The sequence below is a fragment of the Littorina saxatilis genome, linkage group LG17 (genome assembly GCF_037325665.1).
Source record: "Littorina saxatilis isolate snail1 linkage group LG17, US_GU_Lsax_2.0, whole genome shotgun sequence".
In the NCBI taxonomy this organism is placed as follows: Eukaryota; Metazoa; Mollusca; class Gastropoda; order Littorinimorpha; family Littorinidae; genus Littorina; species Littorina saxatilis.
Window position 1 is genome coordinate 146,545 of NC_090261.1, and position 20,956 is coordinate 167,500.

General features: G+C 45.7%; 1 protein-coding gene across 6 annotated transcripts in view; it reads right to left on the reverse strand.

Moving 5' to 3' along the window:
• Positions 1 to 12,014: 12,014 nt before the first annotated feature.
• Positions 12,015 to 20,956, reverse strand: part of LOC138953643 (cytoplasmic dynein 1 heavy chain 1-like) — a 213,050-nt gene continuing 204,108 nt past the window's right edge. For 5 of the 6 annotated variants that reach the window (XM_070325522.1, XM_070325520.1, XM_070325521.1 and 2 more), the window contains 2 exons: positions 20,391 to 20,487; positions 12,015 to 13,774 (listed from right to left, as the gene is read on the reverse strand). In XM_070325522.1, coding sequence (XP_070181623.1) covers positions 13,600 to 13,774; positions 20,391 to 20,487 — 272 coding nt within the window. In that variant the 3' untranslated portion in view covers positions 12,015 to 13,599. The remainder of the gene's footprint in view (positions 13,775 to 20,390; positions 20,488 to 20,956) is intronic. The other variant, XR_011451579.1, reaches the window with a different exon arrangement.

A 20,956-nucleotide genomic window follows, 5' to 3' on the forward strand; every position in this document is an offset into this window, starting at 1 on the left:
ATCGAGCAGGATGAGGCAGAATGTTCACGCTGTTATGACGCAACCTGTCCTGGGTAGCACGTGCAGTATGGGGACGGGCATTGTCTTGCTGGAACAGGCAGTTCTGGTACCTCTGGACAAATGGAACCACATAGGGACGCAGGACTTGATTGATGTAGCGGTCTGCATTGACACCATTCCCACGACCTTGGCCGACGTTCTGAAAGACGACAGGTCCCACTCGCTAATTGACACCAATGGCGCCCCATACCATGACGCTGGCACCTCCCCATCGATCATGCTGCAGGATGTTATTGTTAGCCAACCGCTGTCCAGGTCTTCGCCAGATCCGGACACGCCCATCGCCAGGTTCCAGGCAAAAGCGCTTCTCGTCCAAAAAAAGAACCCTCCGCCAGTCCCGATGGCGCCAGTGGGCATGCTGCTGGGCCCAGGCTAGACGATCCAGGCGATGCTGAGCTGTCAAGACGGGACGTCGAGCAGGACGCCGATTTACCAGGTTCTGCCCACCAAGGCGTCGGCGTAGAGTTCTGGCACTGACGGGTTGTCCATGCACCCCAAATGTGGGCTGTGTTGGCGGCAGTTTCAAATGAATCTCGCTGGTGTTGATGGACAAGATGGCGATCTTGTCGGGCTGTTGTTACCCGGGGTCTGCCACGTCCTGGTAAGTCTCCGGGACTGTTATTGGCATGAAAACGTTGCTGCAGGCGATAAACCGTGGTGACATTTACTCCAAATGCCCTAGCAACTTGCTGAACTGATTGTCTGGCATCAAGTCTCCCGATCGCCTGTTGGCGCTGATCTGGTGATAGTCTCGGCATCGCGCCTGTGTCGCAGAAATGAATGTTGTAACAGTTTTGTGAGTATAGTACAGCTTGCCTGAACACTCTGAACACGAAAAGCTGCTTTTCCACATTGTGCATGTGCTGAAAATGGTCCCCATGACGGTTTGGGATCCCCGTCAACAAGACCTCGCGTGTGACCCAGATAACGACAAACACGGTTCTGACAAGATAAGACCGCTAAAACAACACGTGCAGAACATGCTAGTATCATTATTTTCTTTTTATTTCAAGTCCATAAAGGTTTAATTAACGCATCCTTTATTTGCGTTTCTTTTGCCTCCGAGTATAGATTACAGGATCTTTTTCCATGCACACTTGGTCTTGTGCTTGCGTGTACACACGAAGGGGGATAAGGCACCATAGCAGGTCTGCATTTTAAGTTGACCTGGGAGATCAGGAAAATCTTCACCTTCAACCCACCAGGTGCGGCCGGAATTCAAACCCACGACCTTCTGCTTGAGAGGCTGATGTCTTATCCACTAGGCTATTGCACCCGTCTGGACCTCCTGAACCATTGCACACCTTTTCAGGGAATCATATGCATGTATTGTGTACCATCAGATAGGGGAAGGGCTCCTAATATGGACCACTTTTTGTTTCATGCTGATAACTAGCTTGTTTTCTTGCGATGAAGTTTCATTTTGTGTTTGGTAGTCCTTCTCTCTGAGGTTAACCGTCAGGCCTAATTAGAGTGAAATAGCTTTGATAGATATTCAGCAAAAATTAAATACTGAAAAAATCACAAAGGGTCCATATTAGGAGCCTGCATGGGCGCATAAGGCGAAATTACTACATTTAGTCAAGCTGTGGAACTCACAGAATGAAACTGAACGCACTGCATTTTTTCACAATGACCGTAGTTCGCCGCTTGTGCATAACGGAGTGAAACTGACGAGCCTGTTCAGCGCGGTAGTGGTTTCGCTGTGCTGCATAGCACGCTTTTCTGTACCTCTCTTTGTTTTAACTTTCTGAGCGTGTTTTTAATCCAAACATATCATATCTATGTTTTTTGGAATTAGGAACCGACAAGGAATAAGATGAAATTGTTTTTAAATCGATTTCGGAAATTTAATTTTGATCATAATTTTTATATTTTTAATTTTCAGAGCTTGTTTTTAATCCAAATGTAACATAATTATATGTTTTTGGAATCAGGAAATGATGTAGAATAAGATGAACGTAAATTTGGATCGTTTTTTATTTAAAAAAAAATTATTACAATTTTCAGATTTTTAATGACCAAAATCATTAATTAATTTTTAAACCACCAAGCTGAAATGCAATACCGAAGTCCGGCCTTTGTCCAAGATTGCTTTACAAAAATGTCAATCAATTTGATTGAAAAATGAGGGTGTGACAGTGCCGCCTCAACTTTTACAAAAAGCCGGATATGACGTCATCAAAAGTATTTATCGAAAAAAAGAAAAAAACGTCCATGGATATAATTCCCAGGAACTCTCACGTAAAATTTCATAAAGATCGGTCCAGTAGTTTGGTCTGAATCGCTCTACACACACACACGCACAGACAGACACATGCACACACACACACACACAAACACCACGACCCTCGTCTCGATTCCCCCTCTATAGTCAAAACTTGACTAAATGTAACAAGTCGCGTAAGGCGAAAATACAATATTTAGTCAAGTAGCTGCCATTTTTCAGCAAGACCGTATACTCGTAGCATCGTCAGTCCACCGCTCATAGCAAAGGCAGTGAAATTGACAAGAAGAGCGGGGTAGTAGTTGCGCTAAGAAGGATAGCACGCTTTTCTGTACCTCTCTTTGTTTTAACTTTCTGAGCGTGTTTTTAATCCAAACATATCATATCTATATGTTTTTGGAATCAGGAACCGACAAGGAATAAGATGAAAGTGTTTTTAAATTGATTTGGACAATTTAATTTTGATAATAATTTTTATATATTTAATTTTCAGAGCTTGTTTTTAATCCGAATATAACATATTTATATGTTTTTGGAATCAGCAAACGATGGAGAATAAGATAAACGTAAATTTGGATCGTTTTATAAATTTTTATTTTTTTTTACAATTTTCCGATTTTTAATGACCAAAGTCATTAATTAATTTTTAAGCCACCAAGCTGAAATGCAATACCGAACCCCGGGCTTCGTCGAAGATTACTTGACCAAAATTTGAACCAATTTGGTTGAAAAATGAGGGCGTGACAGTGCCGCCTCAACTTTCACGAAAAGCCGGATATGACGTCATCAAAGACATTTATCAAAAAAATGAAAAAAACGTTCGGGGATTTCATACCCAGGAACTCTCATGTCAAATTTCATAAAGATCGGTCCAGTAGTTTAGTCTGAATCGCTCTACACACACACACACACACACGCACGCACGCACGCACACACATACGCACATACACCACGACCCTCGTTTCGATTCCCCCTCGATGTTAAAATATTTAGTCAAAACTTGACTAAATATAAAAAGAGAAAAAGCCTAACGGTTTTGATATTTGTGTTTCTGCAACTGTTTTGACATGTGTAAGTTATCCAGAGAGGGTGAATACAGCGAATAAAACTTTTTTGAGCGCTCTCGCGCCGTTAGTTTGTCAAAACAGAAGGTGGTCCATATTAGGAGCCGGTCCATATTAGGAGCCCTTCCCCTACATTGGTATTGAATCCCCGAGGTCAATATAAACAGGCAGGCGAAGGCTTGTTTACCCGTTTTTACACATAGTCAAGTTATGACTAAATGTTTTAACATAGAGGGGGAAATCGAGACGAGGGTCGTGGTGTATGTGTGTGTGTGTGTGTGTGTGTGTGTGTGTGTGTGTGTGTGTGTGTGTGTGTGTGCGTGCGTGCGTGTGTGTAGATCGATTCAGACCAAACTACTGGACCGATCTTTATGAAATTTGACATGAGAGTTCCTGGGTATGATATCCCCGAACGATTTTTTCATTTTTTTGATAAATGTCTTTGATGACGTCATATCCGGCTTTTCGTGAAAGTTGAGGCGGCACTGTCACGCCCTCATTTTTTAACCAAATTGGTTGAAATTTTGGTCAAGTAATGTTCGACTAAGCCCGGACTTCGGTATTGCATTTCAGCTTGGTGGCTTAAAATTTAATTAATGACTTTGGTCATTAAAAATCTGAAAATTGTAAAAAAAATATGTTTTTTATAAAACTATCCAAATTTACGTTCATCTTATTCTCCATCATTTGCTGATTCCAAAAACATATAAATATGTTATATTTGGATTAAAAACAAGCTCTGAAAATTAAATATATAACAAGAAGAGCAAACGCTCGATCGAGTCACTTTCGCAGTTCTGAATATTATATGAGGCATCAGATGGACAGGAAGAAATTGCTATTCACAACACAATACAGATGTAAATAATTTGATGTAAAGAATAATCCTATAAAGTTTGAATCAAATCCGATGAATAGTTTCAGAGATATGATATTTCAATTTTTTTCCTTCAAGACATACCTGTGACCTTGAAAAAGGTCAAAGGTCACCAAAGCAGACGTCAAAGTGTAGAGGTCACTGGGAGTCACGTTCACATAAAATTTGAGCCCGGTCACTTTTATAGTTTCCGAGAAAAGCCCAACGTTAAGTTGTGTGTTGCCGAACAGAAAAGGCTAGTTATCTCCCTTGTTTTTCTGATAACGTTCGTAAAAGGCTACAGATGTAAATACTTTGATGTAAAGAATAATCCTACAAAGTTTCAATCACATCCGATGAACTTTGTCAAAGATATAAAATGTCTAATTTTTCCTTTGACGCTGACCTGTGACCTTGAAAAAGGTCAAAGGTCAACGAAACCATCGTTAAAGTGTAGAGGTCATTGGAGGTCACGACTAAACAAAATATGAGCCGGATCGCTTTGATAGTTTCCGAGAAAAGTCCAACGTTAAGGTGGTGTCTACGGACGGCCGGCCGGACAGACTAACACTGACCGATTACATAGAGTCACTTTTTCTCAAGTGACTCAAAAATTATTATCAAAATTAAATTTTCCAAATCAATTTAAAAACACTTTCATCTTATTCCTTGTCGGTTCCTGATTCCAAAAACATATAGATATGATATGTTTGGATTAAAAACACGCTCAGAAAGTTAAAACGAAGAGAGGTACAGAAAAGCGTGCTATCCTTCCCAGCGCAACTACTACCCCGCTCTTCTTGTCAATTTCACTGCCTATGCCGTGAGCGGTGGACTGACGATGCTACGAGTATACGGTCTAGCTGAAAAATGGCATTGCGTTCAGTTTCAATCTGTGAGTGCGACAGCTACTTGACTAAATGTTGTATTTTCGCCTTACGCGACTTGTTTCTGCTCTACTCTACTTTGACATACGACGACAGTTTTGTCATGGCACTGTGTGCAACAGTTTGCAAGCAAAGGAGGATTGCATAATGACTGTATTTTGTACTTTTTACATTTAGTCAAGTTTTGACTAAATGTTTTAACGTAGAGGGGGGAATCGAGACGAGGGTCGTGGTGTATGTGGGGCTGTCTGTCTGTCTGTCTGTCTAGTCTAAAACTACTGGACCGATCTTTATGAAATTTGACATGAGAGTTCCTGGGTATGATATCCTCAGACATTTTTTTTCCATTTTTTTTATGTCTTTGATGACGTCATATCCGGCTTTTCGTGAAAGTTGCGGCGGCACTGTCACGCTCTCATTTTCAACCAAATTGGTTGAAATTTTGGTCAAGTAATCTCCGACGAAACCCGGACTTCGGTATTGCATTTCAACTTGGTGGCTTAAAAATTAATTGATGACTTTGGTCATTAAAAATCTGAAAATTGTAAAAAAAAAAATTTTTTTTATAAAACGATCCAAATTTACGTTCATCTTATTCTCCATCATTTGCTGATTCCAAAAACATATAAATATGTTATATTTGGAATAAAAAAAAAGCTCTGAAAATTAAAAATATAAAAATTATGATCAAAATTAAATTTTCGAAATCAATTTAAAAATACTTTCATCTTATTCCTTGTCGGTTCCTGATTCCAAAAACATATAGATATGATATGTTTGGATTAAAAACACGCTCAGAAAGTTAAAACGAAGAGAGGTACAGAAAAGCGTGCTATCCTTCTCAGCGCAACTACTACCCCGCTCTTCTTGTCAATTTCACTGCCTTTGCCATGAGCGGTGGACTGACGATGCTACGAGTATACGGTCTTGCTGCGTTGTATTGCGTTCAGTTTCATTCTGTGAGTTCGACGGCTACTTGACTAAATGTTGTATTTTCGCCTTACGCGACTTGTTTTCATTTATTATCAAACCACATTCATAACAGAAGTTGTAACATATGCATGTTGTCCTTGGTTGTTGGAAATTCTAACTGATGTTTTACACTCAGTTATTGTACACTAACACTTATTGTACACTCACACTTATTGTACACTCACACTTATTGTACACTCAGTTATTGTACACTCACACTTATTGTGCACACACACACTTATTGTACACTCACACTTATTGTACACTCACACTTATTATACACTCACACTTATTATACACTCGGTTATTGTACACTCACACTTATCGTACACTCACACTTATTGTACACTCACATTTATTGTACACTCACAGTTATTCTACACTCACACTTATTGTACACTCAGTTATTGTACACTCACACTTATTGTACACTCACACTTATTGTACACTCAGTTATTGTACACTCTCACTTATTGTACACTCAGTTATTGTACACTCACACTTATTGTACACTCAGTTATTGTACTCACACATATTGTACACTCACATTTATTGTACACTCACTTATTGTACACTCACTTATTGTACACTCACACTAATTGTACACTCAGTTGTTCAATACACCGGAACGGTTGGCCTAGTGGTAAGGCGTCCGCCCCGTGATCGGGAGGTCGTGGGTTCGAACCCCGGCCGGGTCATACCTAAGACTTTAAAATTGGCAATCTAGTGGCTGGTCCGCCTGGCGTCTGGCATTATGGGGTTAGTGCTAGGACTGGTTGGTCCGGTGTCAGAATAATGTGACTGGGTGAGACATGAAGCCTGTGCTGTGACTTCTGTCTTGTGTGTGGCGCACGTTATATGTCAAAGCAGCACCGCCCTGATATGGCCCTTCGTGGTCGGCTGGGCGTTAAGCAAACAAACAAAAAGTTGTTGTACACTCACACTTATTTTACACTCACACTTATTGTACACTCAGTTATTGTACACTCACACTTATCATGTACACTCACTTATTGTACACTCAGGTATTGTACACTCACACTTATTGTACACTCACACTTATTGTACACTCAGTTATTGTACACTCACACTTATAGTACACTCAGTTATCAGTTGTACACTCACACTTATTGTACACTCAGTTATTGTACACTTACACTTATTGTACACTCACACTTATTGTACACTATAAGCCAGAGATGTTTGATGGGTTGTTGACAGACCAGCTTTTTTGTCGGTCCGAGGGGGAGCATATTGTCTTTTATTTCATATTTATTGACAAAGGCCGAAGGCCGCGGTCAATACATATAAAACAAAAGTCGATATGCCCCCCGAGGACCGACAAAAAACTGGTCCGACAACAAACCTCCAAACATTGTTTTTGTCATCACTTTGGTAGTGAGAAAATAAGATAACAATCAACACAGGGAGCCATGCTTTGAAACACGAGTATCGTTTTGATAACCACACGAGTTCCGTTTTGATAATCACTGGCACTCAAAGCTGGTGTGTGAAAGCAATTTTCTGTGTTTTTGAGTTCATAAAATGTTGGAATGAATATGTCAGGTTTGAGGATACACAGTTCTGTAGGTTCATCTCGGTATTCCACCCCCTCGGCTTTCAGTTGTAATTATTAAGCTTAGTGATCGAATGTGGAAGCTACGCCGGGATACCAGTAAGTTCGTCACACAGTAGATTCGTCACCGGTCCCCGGTAACTTCGCCACAGTAACTTCGCCACAGTAGTCCGAGCGCGGCTGTTATGTAATGGTAATACAACCTTGCACCCCCCTTCAGTAATTGTCCCAGTCCCCAAAAAGCCCAAGGTAACTCAGCTGAATGACTTCCGCCCTGTGGCACTGACATCTGTCATCATGAAGGTCCTGGAGCGGTTGATTCTGCGGCACCTGCGGGCTTTCACGGGTCACCTGTCTGACCCACTCCAGTTTGCTTACCAAGCCAACAGGTCCGTCGATGATGCCGTCGCCATGGGTCTTCATTTTGTCTTGCAGCACCTTGAGAACCCTCGCACCTACGCTAGAATGTTGTTCATTGATTATTCCTCCGCATTCAACACGATCATCCCTCACAAGCTCCTCCACAAACTGATTGGTCTCGATGTCCCTCTCTCTCTCTGCCACTGGCTTCTAGACTTCTTGCTTGACCGTCCTCAGGTCGTCCGACTCAACAACTCACTCTCTGCCTCACTCACTCTAAACACTGGTGCCCCGCAGGGCTGTGTTCTGTCCCCTCTACTCTTCACCCTTTTCACCAACGACTGCACCTCCGCTCACCCATCCACATACATAATCAAATTCTCAGACGACACCACCATTGAAGGCCTGATTTCTGACTCCAATGAGGACGCTTACCGGGGGGAGGTTCAAAGAGTGGTTGAGTGGTGCTCTGAAAATGATCTCGAGCTAAACGTTCTTAAAACAAAAGAAGTCGTTATCGACCCTCGACGAAAGAAAGACCCCATCTTGCCCCTTGAAATAAATGGGGAAGCTGTAGAACAGGTCTCTTCATTCAAATTTCTCGGCACACTGATCTCTGAAGACCTGAAATGGGACGGGAACACCACGTCCATCATTAAGAAGTGCCAGCAGCGGCTGCACTTCCTGAGACAGTTGCGCAAGTTCCGTATGTCACAGCAAATCATGGCGCAGTTCTATCGCGCAGTCGTTGAGAGCACCCTGTGTTTTTCTATCACGGTCTGGTATGGCAGCACCACTGAGAAAGAGAAACAGCTACTGGAGAGCATTGTGCGGACAGCCTCCAAAATCGCGGGCTGTGACTTCCCTTCCGTTGCCTCTATCTTTGAGTTGCGCTCAGGTCGAAAAGCAGGAAAGATTGTTCGCGACCCCTCCCACCCGGCAAACCACTTCTTCGAGCCTCTTCCATCTGGTAGGCGCTACAGAGCTTTGAAAGCCAGAACTAGTCGCTTTCGCTCTAGCTTCATCCCCCATGCTGTACTGACAACTCCTGTAGTGAAGACGTTGTAATATACTGTAGTTATAGGATTGGGGGGGGGGGGGGGGTTCTTTTGTTACTTAGTCCTTTCACTGCATTCCATTACTGTTCTCATAACTTGTGATAGTGGAAATATGTGCAATGTGGAATGGTCCTTATTTTTTAGGTGCTGGAGTAGTTCTGTGATGGTAGTAGTTTTGTGCAATGCGACTCTAAGTTCAGGTGCTTGAGTGGATCTGTGATAGTCTGTTAATACTGTTGTTTTAAACTGTCTAGATCATGATTATATAATTTTATGTGATGATCTGACTAAATGATAATAATTACATGTACTACTTACTTTTAAATGGATTATAAATTTTAGGTATTGTTCTAGTATTCACTAATGTTGTATTGATATTACTGGCACCCCTTTTAAACTGATATGGTTTTTACGTTTACAAGGCGACGATGTGAATTTGTGATGTAGATATGTGGCTGGTTATGTGTGAGAATGTAAATAATTGTGTGTGTGTGTGTGTGTGTGTGTGTGTGTGTGTGTGTGTGTGTGTGTGTGTGTGTGTGTGTGAGTTGTGTCTGTGTGTGCATGACAGTGTAATGTACGTATGTATGCATGCATGGTGATGTGTGTCTGCATATGTGTCTGGTTGGTTTTTATTTTATTTTTACCGTGCCGTGCCAAGATGAAATCCTTTTGCAAAATTGGTGAATAAATATCTTGTATCTTGTATCTTGTATCTTTCTCTCTCTCTCCCGCCTCTCTCTCTATTGTTTATTCTCTCTCTCTCTCTTTCTTTCTCTCTCTCTCCTTCCACCCCTCCCTCTCCTCACATTGAGTTTCTCTGCCTCCTGACAGTGAGGTTGAAGTCATAGGACTCCCTCTCTCTCACTCTCTCTCGCTCCCTCTCTCTCTCTCTCACACACACACACTCTCTCTCTCTCTCCCTCTCTCTCTCTGTCTCTCTCTAACAAGAAGAGCAAACGCTCGATCGAGTCACTTTCGCAGTTCTGAATATTATATGAGGCATCAGATGGACAGGAAGAAATTGCTATTCACAACACAATGAGTCACGTTCACATAAAATTTGAGCCCGGTCACTTTTATAGTTTCCGAGAAAAGCCCAACGTTAAGTTGTGTGTTGCCGAACAGAAAAGGCTAGTTATCTCCCTTGTTTTTCTGATAACGTTCGTAAAAGGCTACAGATGTAAATACTTTGATGTAAAGAATAATCCTACAAAGTTTCAATCACATCCGATGAACTTTGTCAAAGATATAAAATGTCTAATTTTTCCTTTGATGCTGACCTGTGACCTTGAAAAAGGTCAAAGGTCAACGAAACCATCGTTAAAGTGTAGAGGTCATTGGAGGTCACGACTAAACAAAATATGAGCCCGATCGCTTTGATAGTTTCCGAGAAAAGATATAAAATGTCTAATTTTTCCTTTGACGCTGACCTGTGACCTTGAAAAAGGTCAAAGGTCAACGAAACCATCGTTAAAGTGTAGAGGTCATTGGAGGTCACGACTAAACAAAATATGAGCCCGATCGCTTTGATAGTTTCCGAGAAAAGTCCAACGTTAAGGTGGTGTCTACGGACGGCCGGCCGGACAGACTAACACTGACCGATTACATAGAGTCACTTTTTCTCAAGTGACTCAAAAAATGTGAATTTTGAATCTCTCCCACAAATCAAACATCTGAAAGCATAAGCTCTAAGCATAAACACCCGCCCACCCTGCCGGTAACTTCGTCACCCGTGACGAATTTACCGTGTGACGAACTTACGATGGGTCAAAGGTCACAGAAGATTTGCGTCGTGCAGCGAAGGAAAGAATCGCGATCTTGTTTCTGACTCAGTGCCTCTTTGTTTTTCATTAGACCTGTCATTCTGCTTGCTCAGCTTTGTTAGATGTTTGCATATCTTGTTGCTATTTTCTTTGCCTTTATTATTATTTCTTATTTGCGCTTCGTTATCGATACAAAGTCTTGTGCACGGGTCAAAATGTGTGTGTCAGGGGTCATTTGGTTTGACTTGAACTTGACGTTCGTGTTTCTCCGAACGTCTGTGTATCGAACAACAGATACACGCACTCCATGACTTTGTAAGAAGACAAAACATATCGGAAGGTTTCATTTGTTTGTGATGAATTTATGACCTGTCATGAAGTAGTTTTGTTTTTTGTTTACTTTTGCCAGTTTGCCAGTTTGTGGAACTTTGCAAAGCAGTATCCTGTCGTCTGTTTAGGTCTGGGGAAACACCAATGAAAAGAGCCGAAGAATCCCAGAGCGTTTCTATTGGGTTTGCTTTTGATTATCCATGTATAACCTGCTTCCTGCAACTATTGTAACCGAGGATTTATTGCCTGGGGAACATGAGATTTATTTCCCAGGTGCTTGTGAATGAAAACTCGTGAAAATGATGACAATCACACTTATTGTACACTCAGTTATTGTACACTCACACTTATTGTACACTCAGTTATTGTACACTCACACATATTGTACACTCACACGTATTGTACACTCAGTTATTGTACTCACACATATTGTACACTCACACTTATTGTACTCACACTTATTGTACACTCACACTTATTGTACACTCACACTTATTGTACTCACACTTATTGTACACTCACACTTATTGTACTCACACTTATTGTACACTCACACTTATTGCACACTCAGTTATTGTACTCACACTTATTGTACACTCACACTTATTGTACTCACACTTATTGTACACTCAGTTATTGTACACTCACACTTATTGTACTCACACTTATTGTACACTCAGTGATTGTACACTCACACTTATTGTACACTCAGGTATTGTACACTCAGTTATTGTACACTCACACGTATTGTACACTCACACTTATTATAAAGTCAGTTATTCAATAAAACTCACACATAGTGACATACACACATGCACGCATGTACGCACACACAGCAAAACCAAGTCTGAAACACCATTTTGAGGTGGCTTATTTTATTTTAAGGGTTGTGAACTTTACTGGAGGAAATGTCAATGAAAGCAAAAGTGAAACTGCAAACATAACACAGAAAGAATCTGGTAACAACAATAAACAGATCAACTATTTATACATACAAAACACAAAGATGAACAAACTGGTTGGTATGCACTGTGCACACACTCATTGACACATTGTCCTTCAATAGCCATATTTTCCGTTACATGTATCTGAAGAAAAAGCAATTGAGAGTGCATCTACAATCCACAATGTGCATCACCCTGTACAAGTTGGAACCACTTACTTTGCACTATCTGAAAGCATTACCTGCCCGGTGAATAATCACTACATGTACCATATCAGAGAAGAGATATATGTAACAGCGTCCTTCTGTGGACCACCTTCAATCCAGCACTGAGCTGAGGTGTCAGCTTCCTATCGCCGGCATTCCAGCACTGAGCTGAGGTGTCAAGCTTCCTATCGCCGGCACTCCAGCACTAAGCTGAGGTGTCAAGCTTCCTATCGCCGGCACTCCAGCACTGAGCTGAGGTGTCAAGCTTCCTATCGCCGGCATTCCAGCACTGAGCTGAGGTGTCAAGCTTCCTATCGCCGGCACTCCAGCACTGAGCTGAGGTGTCAAGCTTCCTATCGCCGGCACTCCAGCACTGAGCTGACATGACATTAACAGGGATGTTCACATAACTACATGTGGGCAACTCTGGTCACTGCAGAGCCCTTCACGTAAAGCTAAAACAATGATCACCACCATCTTTCTTCCACACAAATACCTACTTCATAACATTACTGTCAGCATGAACTATTATTTAAGCAGCTCATTTTATAAACACCAACAAGGAAATTCAAAATGAAACGTAATATGAGCAAGACATTCCCCCAACGCTAACAATATTAAAATGCAAAGTACAACATGCACACCACACCTCAGTGTAAATACCAATGTGACAAAGTGTTTAGCTGTGTTGACCTAGGGTGAGTGTAAATACCAATGTGACAAAGTGTTTAGCTGTGTGGACCTAGGGTGAGTGTAAATACCAATGTGACAAAGTGTTTAGCTGTGTGGACCTAGGGTGACAGGTCAGTCACTGTTGCAAGAAAACATGACGGCCGGACTCCTGTCGACGTGAGTGCAATACACCGACGTGACAACGTCAGCACACAACAACATCACAGCCAGCACATGCTTGTGTTACTTGATGACAACACTCCGCCTTGGCCAATCCCTACCTAGCTAAGTGTAAGTTAACCACCATCATACATCACATTACACAACAAAGTGTCAAATAACACACTACACAACAAAGTGTCAAATAACACACTACACAACAAAGTGTCAAATAACACACTACACAACAAAGTGTCAAATAACACACAACACAACAAAGTGTCAAATAACACACTACACAACAAAGTGTCAAATAACAAGTCAGCATCAAGTTAGACACACACAGAAACGCTAAACAACAGAAAGTTTTCATCCTCAAGAAAGTAAAGAAAGGATGTTGCAACCGCAGCTCTCCCGACAGAAAGCCGGGTCTACTCAGTGACGCTGCCACCGATGAGCTGACTAGCTCAGATCGGAGCAGATTATAGCGACACCACGCTCGTAGAAGCGGTGGTCTTTGCCGTCAGCCTTCTCGGCAGAGTCAAAGTCGAGAGTGAAGAGCAGCTGGCCGCGTGTGGCATTGAGGTACACAGGCAGCGTCACTCTCTGGGCCGACGGGTCTTTGTTGCTTTCCACCCTGCAAGCACACGCACCCATCTCTTTAAACACCCTCACACTATAACACATTTACACTGTCCTCACATCAACAAGATTGTACTGACTGAGTGGGTTGCACTATTATCCTCTACCATAGAACCACCCCCCCCCCCCCATCCCCTTTCACAATCCTCCTCCCTCCCTTCTTTCCTCAATGCTCACGATACAGTGGAACCCCCCTTTTAAGACCTCGAAAAATCTGAGAAAACCAGGTCTTAAAAAGGAGGGAGTCTTAAAATGGGGGTAGTTTTACAGAGGATACGAATAGGTCTTAGAATACAGGGTCTAAAAAGAGGGCTCCACTGTAATCAGTAATTACTTTCACAAGACCAATGTTAATGTGAATGCTCTAATCTATCATCATTTGGTGCAATTTCTCCATGTGAGATAATAAAGTTGATTTGATTTGATTTGATTTGATTTGATTTGATTTGATTTGCACTGTGCAAAAAGAAAAGAAAAGAAGACAGGCGCTGCCCATGTACTGTCTGGCTACAGGAGACACACAGCCCATGTACTGTCTGGCTACAGGAGACACACAGCCCATGTACTGTCTGGCTACAGGGGACACACAGCCCATGTACTGTCTGGCTACAGGAGACACACAGCCCATGTACTGTCTGGCTACAGGAGACACACAGCCCATGTACTGTCTGGCTACAGGAGACACACAGCCCATGTACTGTCTGGCTACAGGAGACACACAGCCCATGTACTGTCTGGCTACAGGAGACACACAGCCCATGTACTGTCTGGCTACAGGAGACACACAGCCCATGTACTGTCTGGCTACAGGAGACACACAGCCCATGTACTGTCTGGCTACAGGAGACACACAGCCCACGTACTGTCTGGCTACAGGAGACACACAGCCCACGTACTGTCTGGCTACAGGAGACACACAGCCCACGTACTGTCTGGCTACAGGAGACACACAGCCCATGTACTGTCTGGCTACAGGAGACACACAGCCCATGTACTGTCTGGCTACAGGAGACACACAGCCCATGTACTGTCTGGCTACAGGAGACACACAGCCCATGTACTGTCTGGCTACAGGGGACACACAGCCCATGTACTGTCTGGCTACAGGAGACACACAGCCCATGTACTGTCTGGCTACAGGGGACACACAGCCCATGTACTGTCTGGCTACAGGAGACACACAGCCCATGTACTGTCTGGCTACAGGGGACACACAGCCCATGTACTGTCTGGCTACAGGAGACACACAGCCCATGTACTGTCTGGCTACAGGGGACACACAGCCCATGTACTGTCTGGCTACAGGAGACACACAGCCCATGTACTGTCTGGCTACAGGAGACACACAGCCCATGTACTGTCTGGCTACAGGAGACACACAGCCCATGTACTGTCTGGCTACAGGAGACACACAGCCCATGTACTGTCTGGCTACAGGAGACACACAGCCCATGTACTGTCTGGCTACAGGGGACACACAGCCCATGTACTGTCTGGCTACAGGAGACACACAGCCCATGTACTGTCTGGCTACAGGAGACACACAGCCCATGTACTGTCTGGCTACAGGAGACACACAGCCCTTGTACTGTCTGGCTACAGGGGACACACAGCCCATGTACTGTCTGGCTACAGGAGACACACAGCCCATGTACTGTCTGGCTACAGGAGACACACAGCCCATGTACTGTCTGGCTACAGGGGACACACAGCCCATGTACTGTCTGGCTACAGGGGACACACAGCCCATGTACTGTCTGGCTACAGGAGACACACAGCCCATGTACTGTCTGGCTACAGGAGACACACAGCCCATGTACTGTCTGGCTACAGGAGACACACAGCCCATGTACTGTCTGGCTACAGGAGACACACAGCCCATGTACTGTCTGGCTACAGGAGACACACAGCCCACGTACTGTCTGGCTACAGGAGACACACAGCCCACGTACTGTCTGGCTACAGGAGACACACAGCCCATGTACTGTCTGGCTACAGGGGACACACAGCCCATGTACTGTCTGGCTACAGGGGACACACAGCCCATGTACTGTCTGGCTACAGGAGACACACAGCCCATGTACTGTCTGGCTACAGGAGACACACAGCCCATGTACTGTCTGGCTACAGGGGACACACAGCCCATGTACTGTCTGGCTACAGGGGACACACAGCCCATGTACTGTCTGGCTACAGGAGACACACAGCCCATGTACTGTCTGGCTACAGGAGACACACAGCCCATGTACTGTCTGGCTACAGGAGACACACAGCCCATGTACTGTCTGGCTACAGGAGACACACAGCCCATGTACTGTCTGGCTACAGGGGACACACAGCCCATGTACTGTCTGGCTACAGGAGACACACAGCCCATGTACTGTCTGGCTACAGGGGACACACAGCCCAAGTACTGTCTGGCTACAGGAGACACACAGCCCATGTACTGTCTGGCTACAGGAGACACACAGCCCATGTACTGTCTGGCTACAGGAGACACACAGCCCATGTACTGTCTGGCTACAGGAGACACACAGCCCATGTACTGTCTGGCTACAGGAGACACACAGCCCATGTACTGTCTGGCTACAGGAGACACACAGCCCATGTACTGTCTGGCTACAGGGGACACACAGCCCATGTACTGTCTGGCTACAGGAGACACACAGCCCATGTACTGTCTGGCTACAGGAGACACACAGCCCATGTACTGTCTGGCTACAGGAGACACACAGCCCATGTACTGTCTGGCTACAGGGGACACACAGCCCAAGTACTGTCTGGCTACAGGAGACACACAGCCCACGTACTGTCTGGCTACAGGGGACACACAGCCCATGTACTGTCTGGCTACAGGAGACACACAGCCCATGTACTGTCTGGCTACAGGAGACACACAGCCCATGTACTGTCTGGCTACAGGAGACACACAGCCCATGTACTGTCTGGCTACAGGGGACACACAGCCCATGTACTGTCTGGCTACAGGAGACACACAGCCCATGTACTGTCTGGCTACAGGGGACACACAGCCCATGTACTGTCTGGCTACAGGAGACACACAGCCCATGTACTGTCTGGCTACAGGAGACACACAGCCCATGTACTGTCTGGCTACAGGGGACACACAGCCCATGTACTGTCTGGCTACAGGAGACACACAGCCCATGTACTGTCTGGCTACAGGGGACACACAGCCCATGTACTGTCTGGCTACAGGAGACACACAGCCCATGTACTGTCTGGCTACAGGGGACACACAGCCCATGTACTGTCTGGCTACAGGAGACACACAGCCCATGTACTGTCTGGCTACAGGAGACACACAGCCCATGTACTGTCTGGCTACAGGGGACACACAGCCCATGTACTGTCTGGCTACAGGGGACACACAGCCCATGTACTGTCTGGCTACAGGGGACACACAGCCCATGTACTGTCTGGCTACAGGAGACACACAGCCCATGTACTGTCTGGCTACAGGAGACACACAGCCCATGTACTGTCTGGCTACAGGAGACACACAGCCCATGTACTGTCTGGCTACAGGAGACACACAGCCCATGTACTGTCTGGCTACAGGAGACACACAGCCCATGTACTGTCTGGCTACAGGAGACACACAGCCCATGTACTGTCTGGCTACAGGAGACACACAGCCCATGTACTGTCTGGCTACAGGGGACACACAGCCCATGTACTGTCTGGCTACAGGAGACACACAGCCCATGTACTGTCTGGCTACAGGAGACACACAGCCCATGTACTGTCTGGCTACAGGGGACACACAGCCCATGTACTGTCTGGCTACAGGAGACACACAGCCCATGTACTGTCTGGCTACAGGAGACACACAGCCCACGTACTGTCTGGCTACAGGAGACACACAGCCCATGTACTGTCTGGCTACAGGAGACACACAGCCCATGTACTGTCTGGCTACAGGAGACACACAGCCCATGTACTGTCTGGCTACAGGAGACACACAGCCCATGTACTGTCTGGCTACAGGGGACACATAGCCCATGTACTGTCTGGCTACAGGAGACACACAGCCCATGTACTGTCTGGCTACAGGAGACACACAGCCCATGTACTGTCTGGCTTCAGGGGACACACAGCCCATGTACTGTCTGGCTACAGGAGACACACAGCCCATGTACTGTCTGGCTACAGGAGACACACAGCCCTTGTACTGTCTGGCTACAGGGGACACACAGCCCATGTACTGTCTGGCTACAGGGGACACACAGCCCATGTACTGTCTGGCTACAGGAGACACACAGCCCATGTACTGTCTGGCTACAGGAGACACACAGCCCATGTACTGTCTGGCTACAGGAGACACACAGCCCATGTACTGTCTGGCTACAGGAGACACACAGCCCATGTACTGTCTGGCTACAGGAGACACACAGCCCATGTACTGTCTGGCTACAGGAGACACACAGCCCATGTACTGTCTGGCTACAGGAGACACACAGCCCAAGTACTGTCTGGCTACAGGAGACACACAGCCCATGTACTGTCTGGCTACAGGAGACACACAGCCCACGTACTGTCTGGCTACAGGAGACACACAGCCCATGTACTGTCTGGCTACAGGGGACACACAGCCCATGTACTGTCTGGCTACAGGGGACACACAGCCCATGTACTGTCTGGCTACAGGGGACACACAGCCCATGTACTGTCTGGCTACAGGAGACACACAGCCCATGTACTGTCTGGCTACAGGGGACACACAGCCCATGTACTGTCTGGCTACAGGAGACACACAGCCCATGTACTGTCTGGCTACAGGAGACACACAGCCCATGTACTGTCTGGCTACAGGAGACACACAGCCCATGTACTGTCTGGCTACAGGGGACACACAGCCCATGTACTGTCTGGCTACAGGGGACACACAGCCCATGTACTGTCTGGCTACAGGAGACACACAGCCCATGTACTGTCTGGCTACAGGAGACACACAGCCCATGTACTGTCTGGCTACAGGGGACACACAGCCCATGTACTGTCTGGCTACAGGAGACACACAGCCCATGTACTGTCTGGCTACAGGAGACACACAGCCCATGTACTGTCTGGCTACAGGAGACACACAGCCCATGTACTGTCTGGCTACAGGGGACACACAGCCCATGTACTGTCTGGCTACAGGAGACACACAGCCCATGTACTGTCTGGCTACAGGAGACACACAGCCCATGTACTGTCTGGCTACAGGGGACACACAGCCCATGTACTGTCTGGCTACAGGGGACACACAGCCCATGTACTGTCTGGCTACAGGAGACACACAGCCCATGTACTGTCTGGCTACAGGGGACACACAGCCCATGTACTGTCTGGCTACAGGAGACACACAGCCCATGTACTGTCTGGTTACAGGGGACACACAGCCCATGTACTGTCTGGCTACAGGAGACACACAGCCCATGTACTGTCTGGCTACAGGAGACACACAGCCCATGTACTGTCTGGCTACAGGGGACACACAGCCCATGTACTGTCTGGCTACAGGAGACACACAGCCCATGTACTGTCTGGCTACAGGAGACACACAGCCCATGTACTGTCTGGCTACAGGAGACACACAGCCCATGTACTGTCTGGCTACAGGAGACACACAGCCCATGTACTGTCTGGCTACAGGGGACACACAGCCCATGTACTGTCTGGCTACAGGAGACACACAGCCCATGTACTGTCTGGCTACAGGAGACACACAGCCCATGTACTGTCTGGCTACAGGAGACACACAGCCCATGTACTGTCTGGCTACAGGAGACACACAGCCCATGTACTGTCTGGCTACAGGAGACACACAGCCCATGTACTGTCTGGCTACAGGAGACACACAGCCCATGTACTGTCTGGCTTCAGGGGACACACAGCCCACAATTGCCCATTTTGTTAATGGTCAAATTCTTTAAAAAAAAACACCAGATGGTTATTCTTGAGAAGAATGCGACCTTTTGTGGACTGAGTTGCATGACAGAGGCAGCAGGCAAGCAGGTACAATGAGGCAGCAGTGTGACTGACTTGACCCAGCAAACCACGGTCAGCTGGACCTCGGTGGAGATGGTGGTGAGTGTGTGTGTGTGTGTGACTGACTTGACCCAGCAAACCACGGTCAGCTGGACCTCGGTGGAGATGGTGGTGAGTGTGTGTGTGTGTGTGTGTGTGTGACTGACTTGACCCAGCAAACCACGGTCAGCTGGACCTCTGTGGAGATGGTGGTGAGTGTGTGTGTGTGTGGTGTGTGTGTGTGTGGTGTGTGTGTGTGAGTGTGTGGTGTGTGTGTGTGTGTGTGTGTGTGTGTGTGTGACTGACTTGACCCAACAAACCACGGTCAGTTGGACCTCTGTGGAGATGGTGGTGAGTGTGTGTGTGTGTTGTGTGTGTGTGTGTGTGTGTGTGTGTGACTGACTTGACCCAGCGCAGCACGGTCAGCTGGACCTCTGTGGGAATGGTGGTGAGTGTGTGTGTGTGTGTGTGTGTGTGTGTGGTGTGTGTGTGTGTGTGTGTGTGTGGTGTGTGTGTGTGTGTGTGTGTGTGTGTGTGTGTGTGTGTGTGTGCGTGAGTGTGTGTGAGTGACTGACTTGACCCAGCGCAGCACGGTCAGCTTGAGCTCGGTGGAGATGGTGGTAGACAGCTGCAGCTTGTTGGCCGTGCACACCGCTCCCTGCAGCTTCAGGCCTGTCAGATATACACATCATTGTTAATAGTCTGTCACACACACACACATCATTGACAGTCTGTCTTACAAAACCTTATTGTTAACAGTCTGTCACACACACACACATCATTGACAGTCTGTCTTACAAACACCTTATTGTTAACAGTCTGTCACACACACACACATCATTGACAGTCTGTCTTACAAACACCTTATTGTTAACAGTCTGTCACACACACGCATCATTGACAGTCTGTCTTACAAACACCTTATTGTTAATAGTCTGTCACACACACGCACAAACACATCACTGTTAACACCAAGTAATTAAATGGTGCTGTTGAAAAATGAATTTCCTCCAAAAATGTTATTTTTTTGTATTTTTTTATGTGTCACAAACACACATCATTGTGAACAGTCTGTCACACAAACACACATCATTGTGAACAGCCTGTCACACACACACACATCATTGTTAACAGTCTGTCA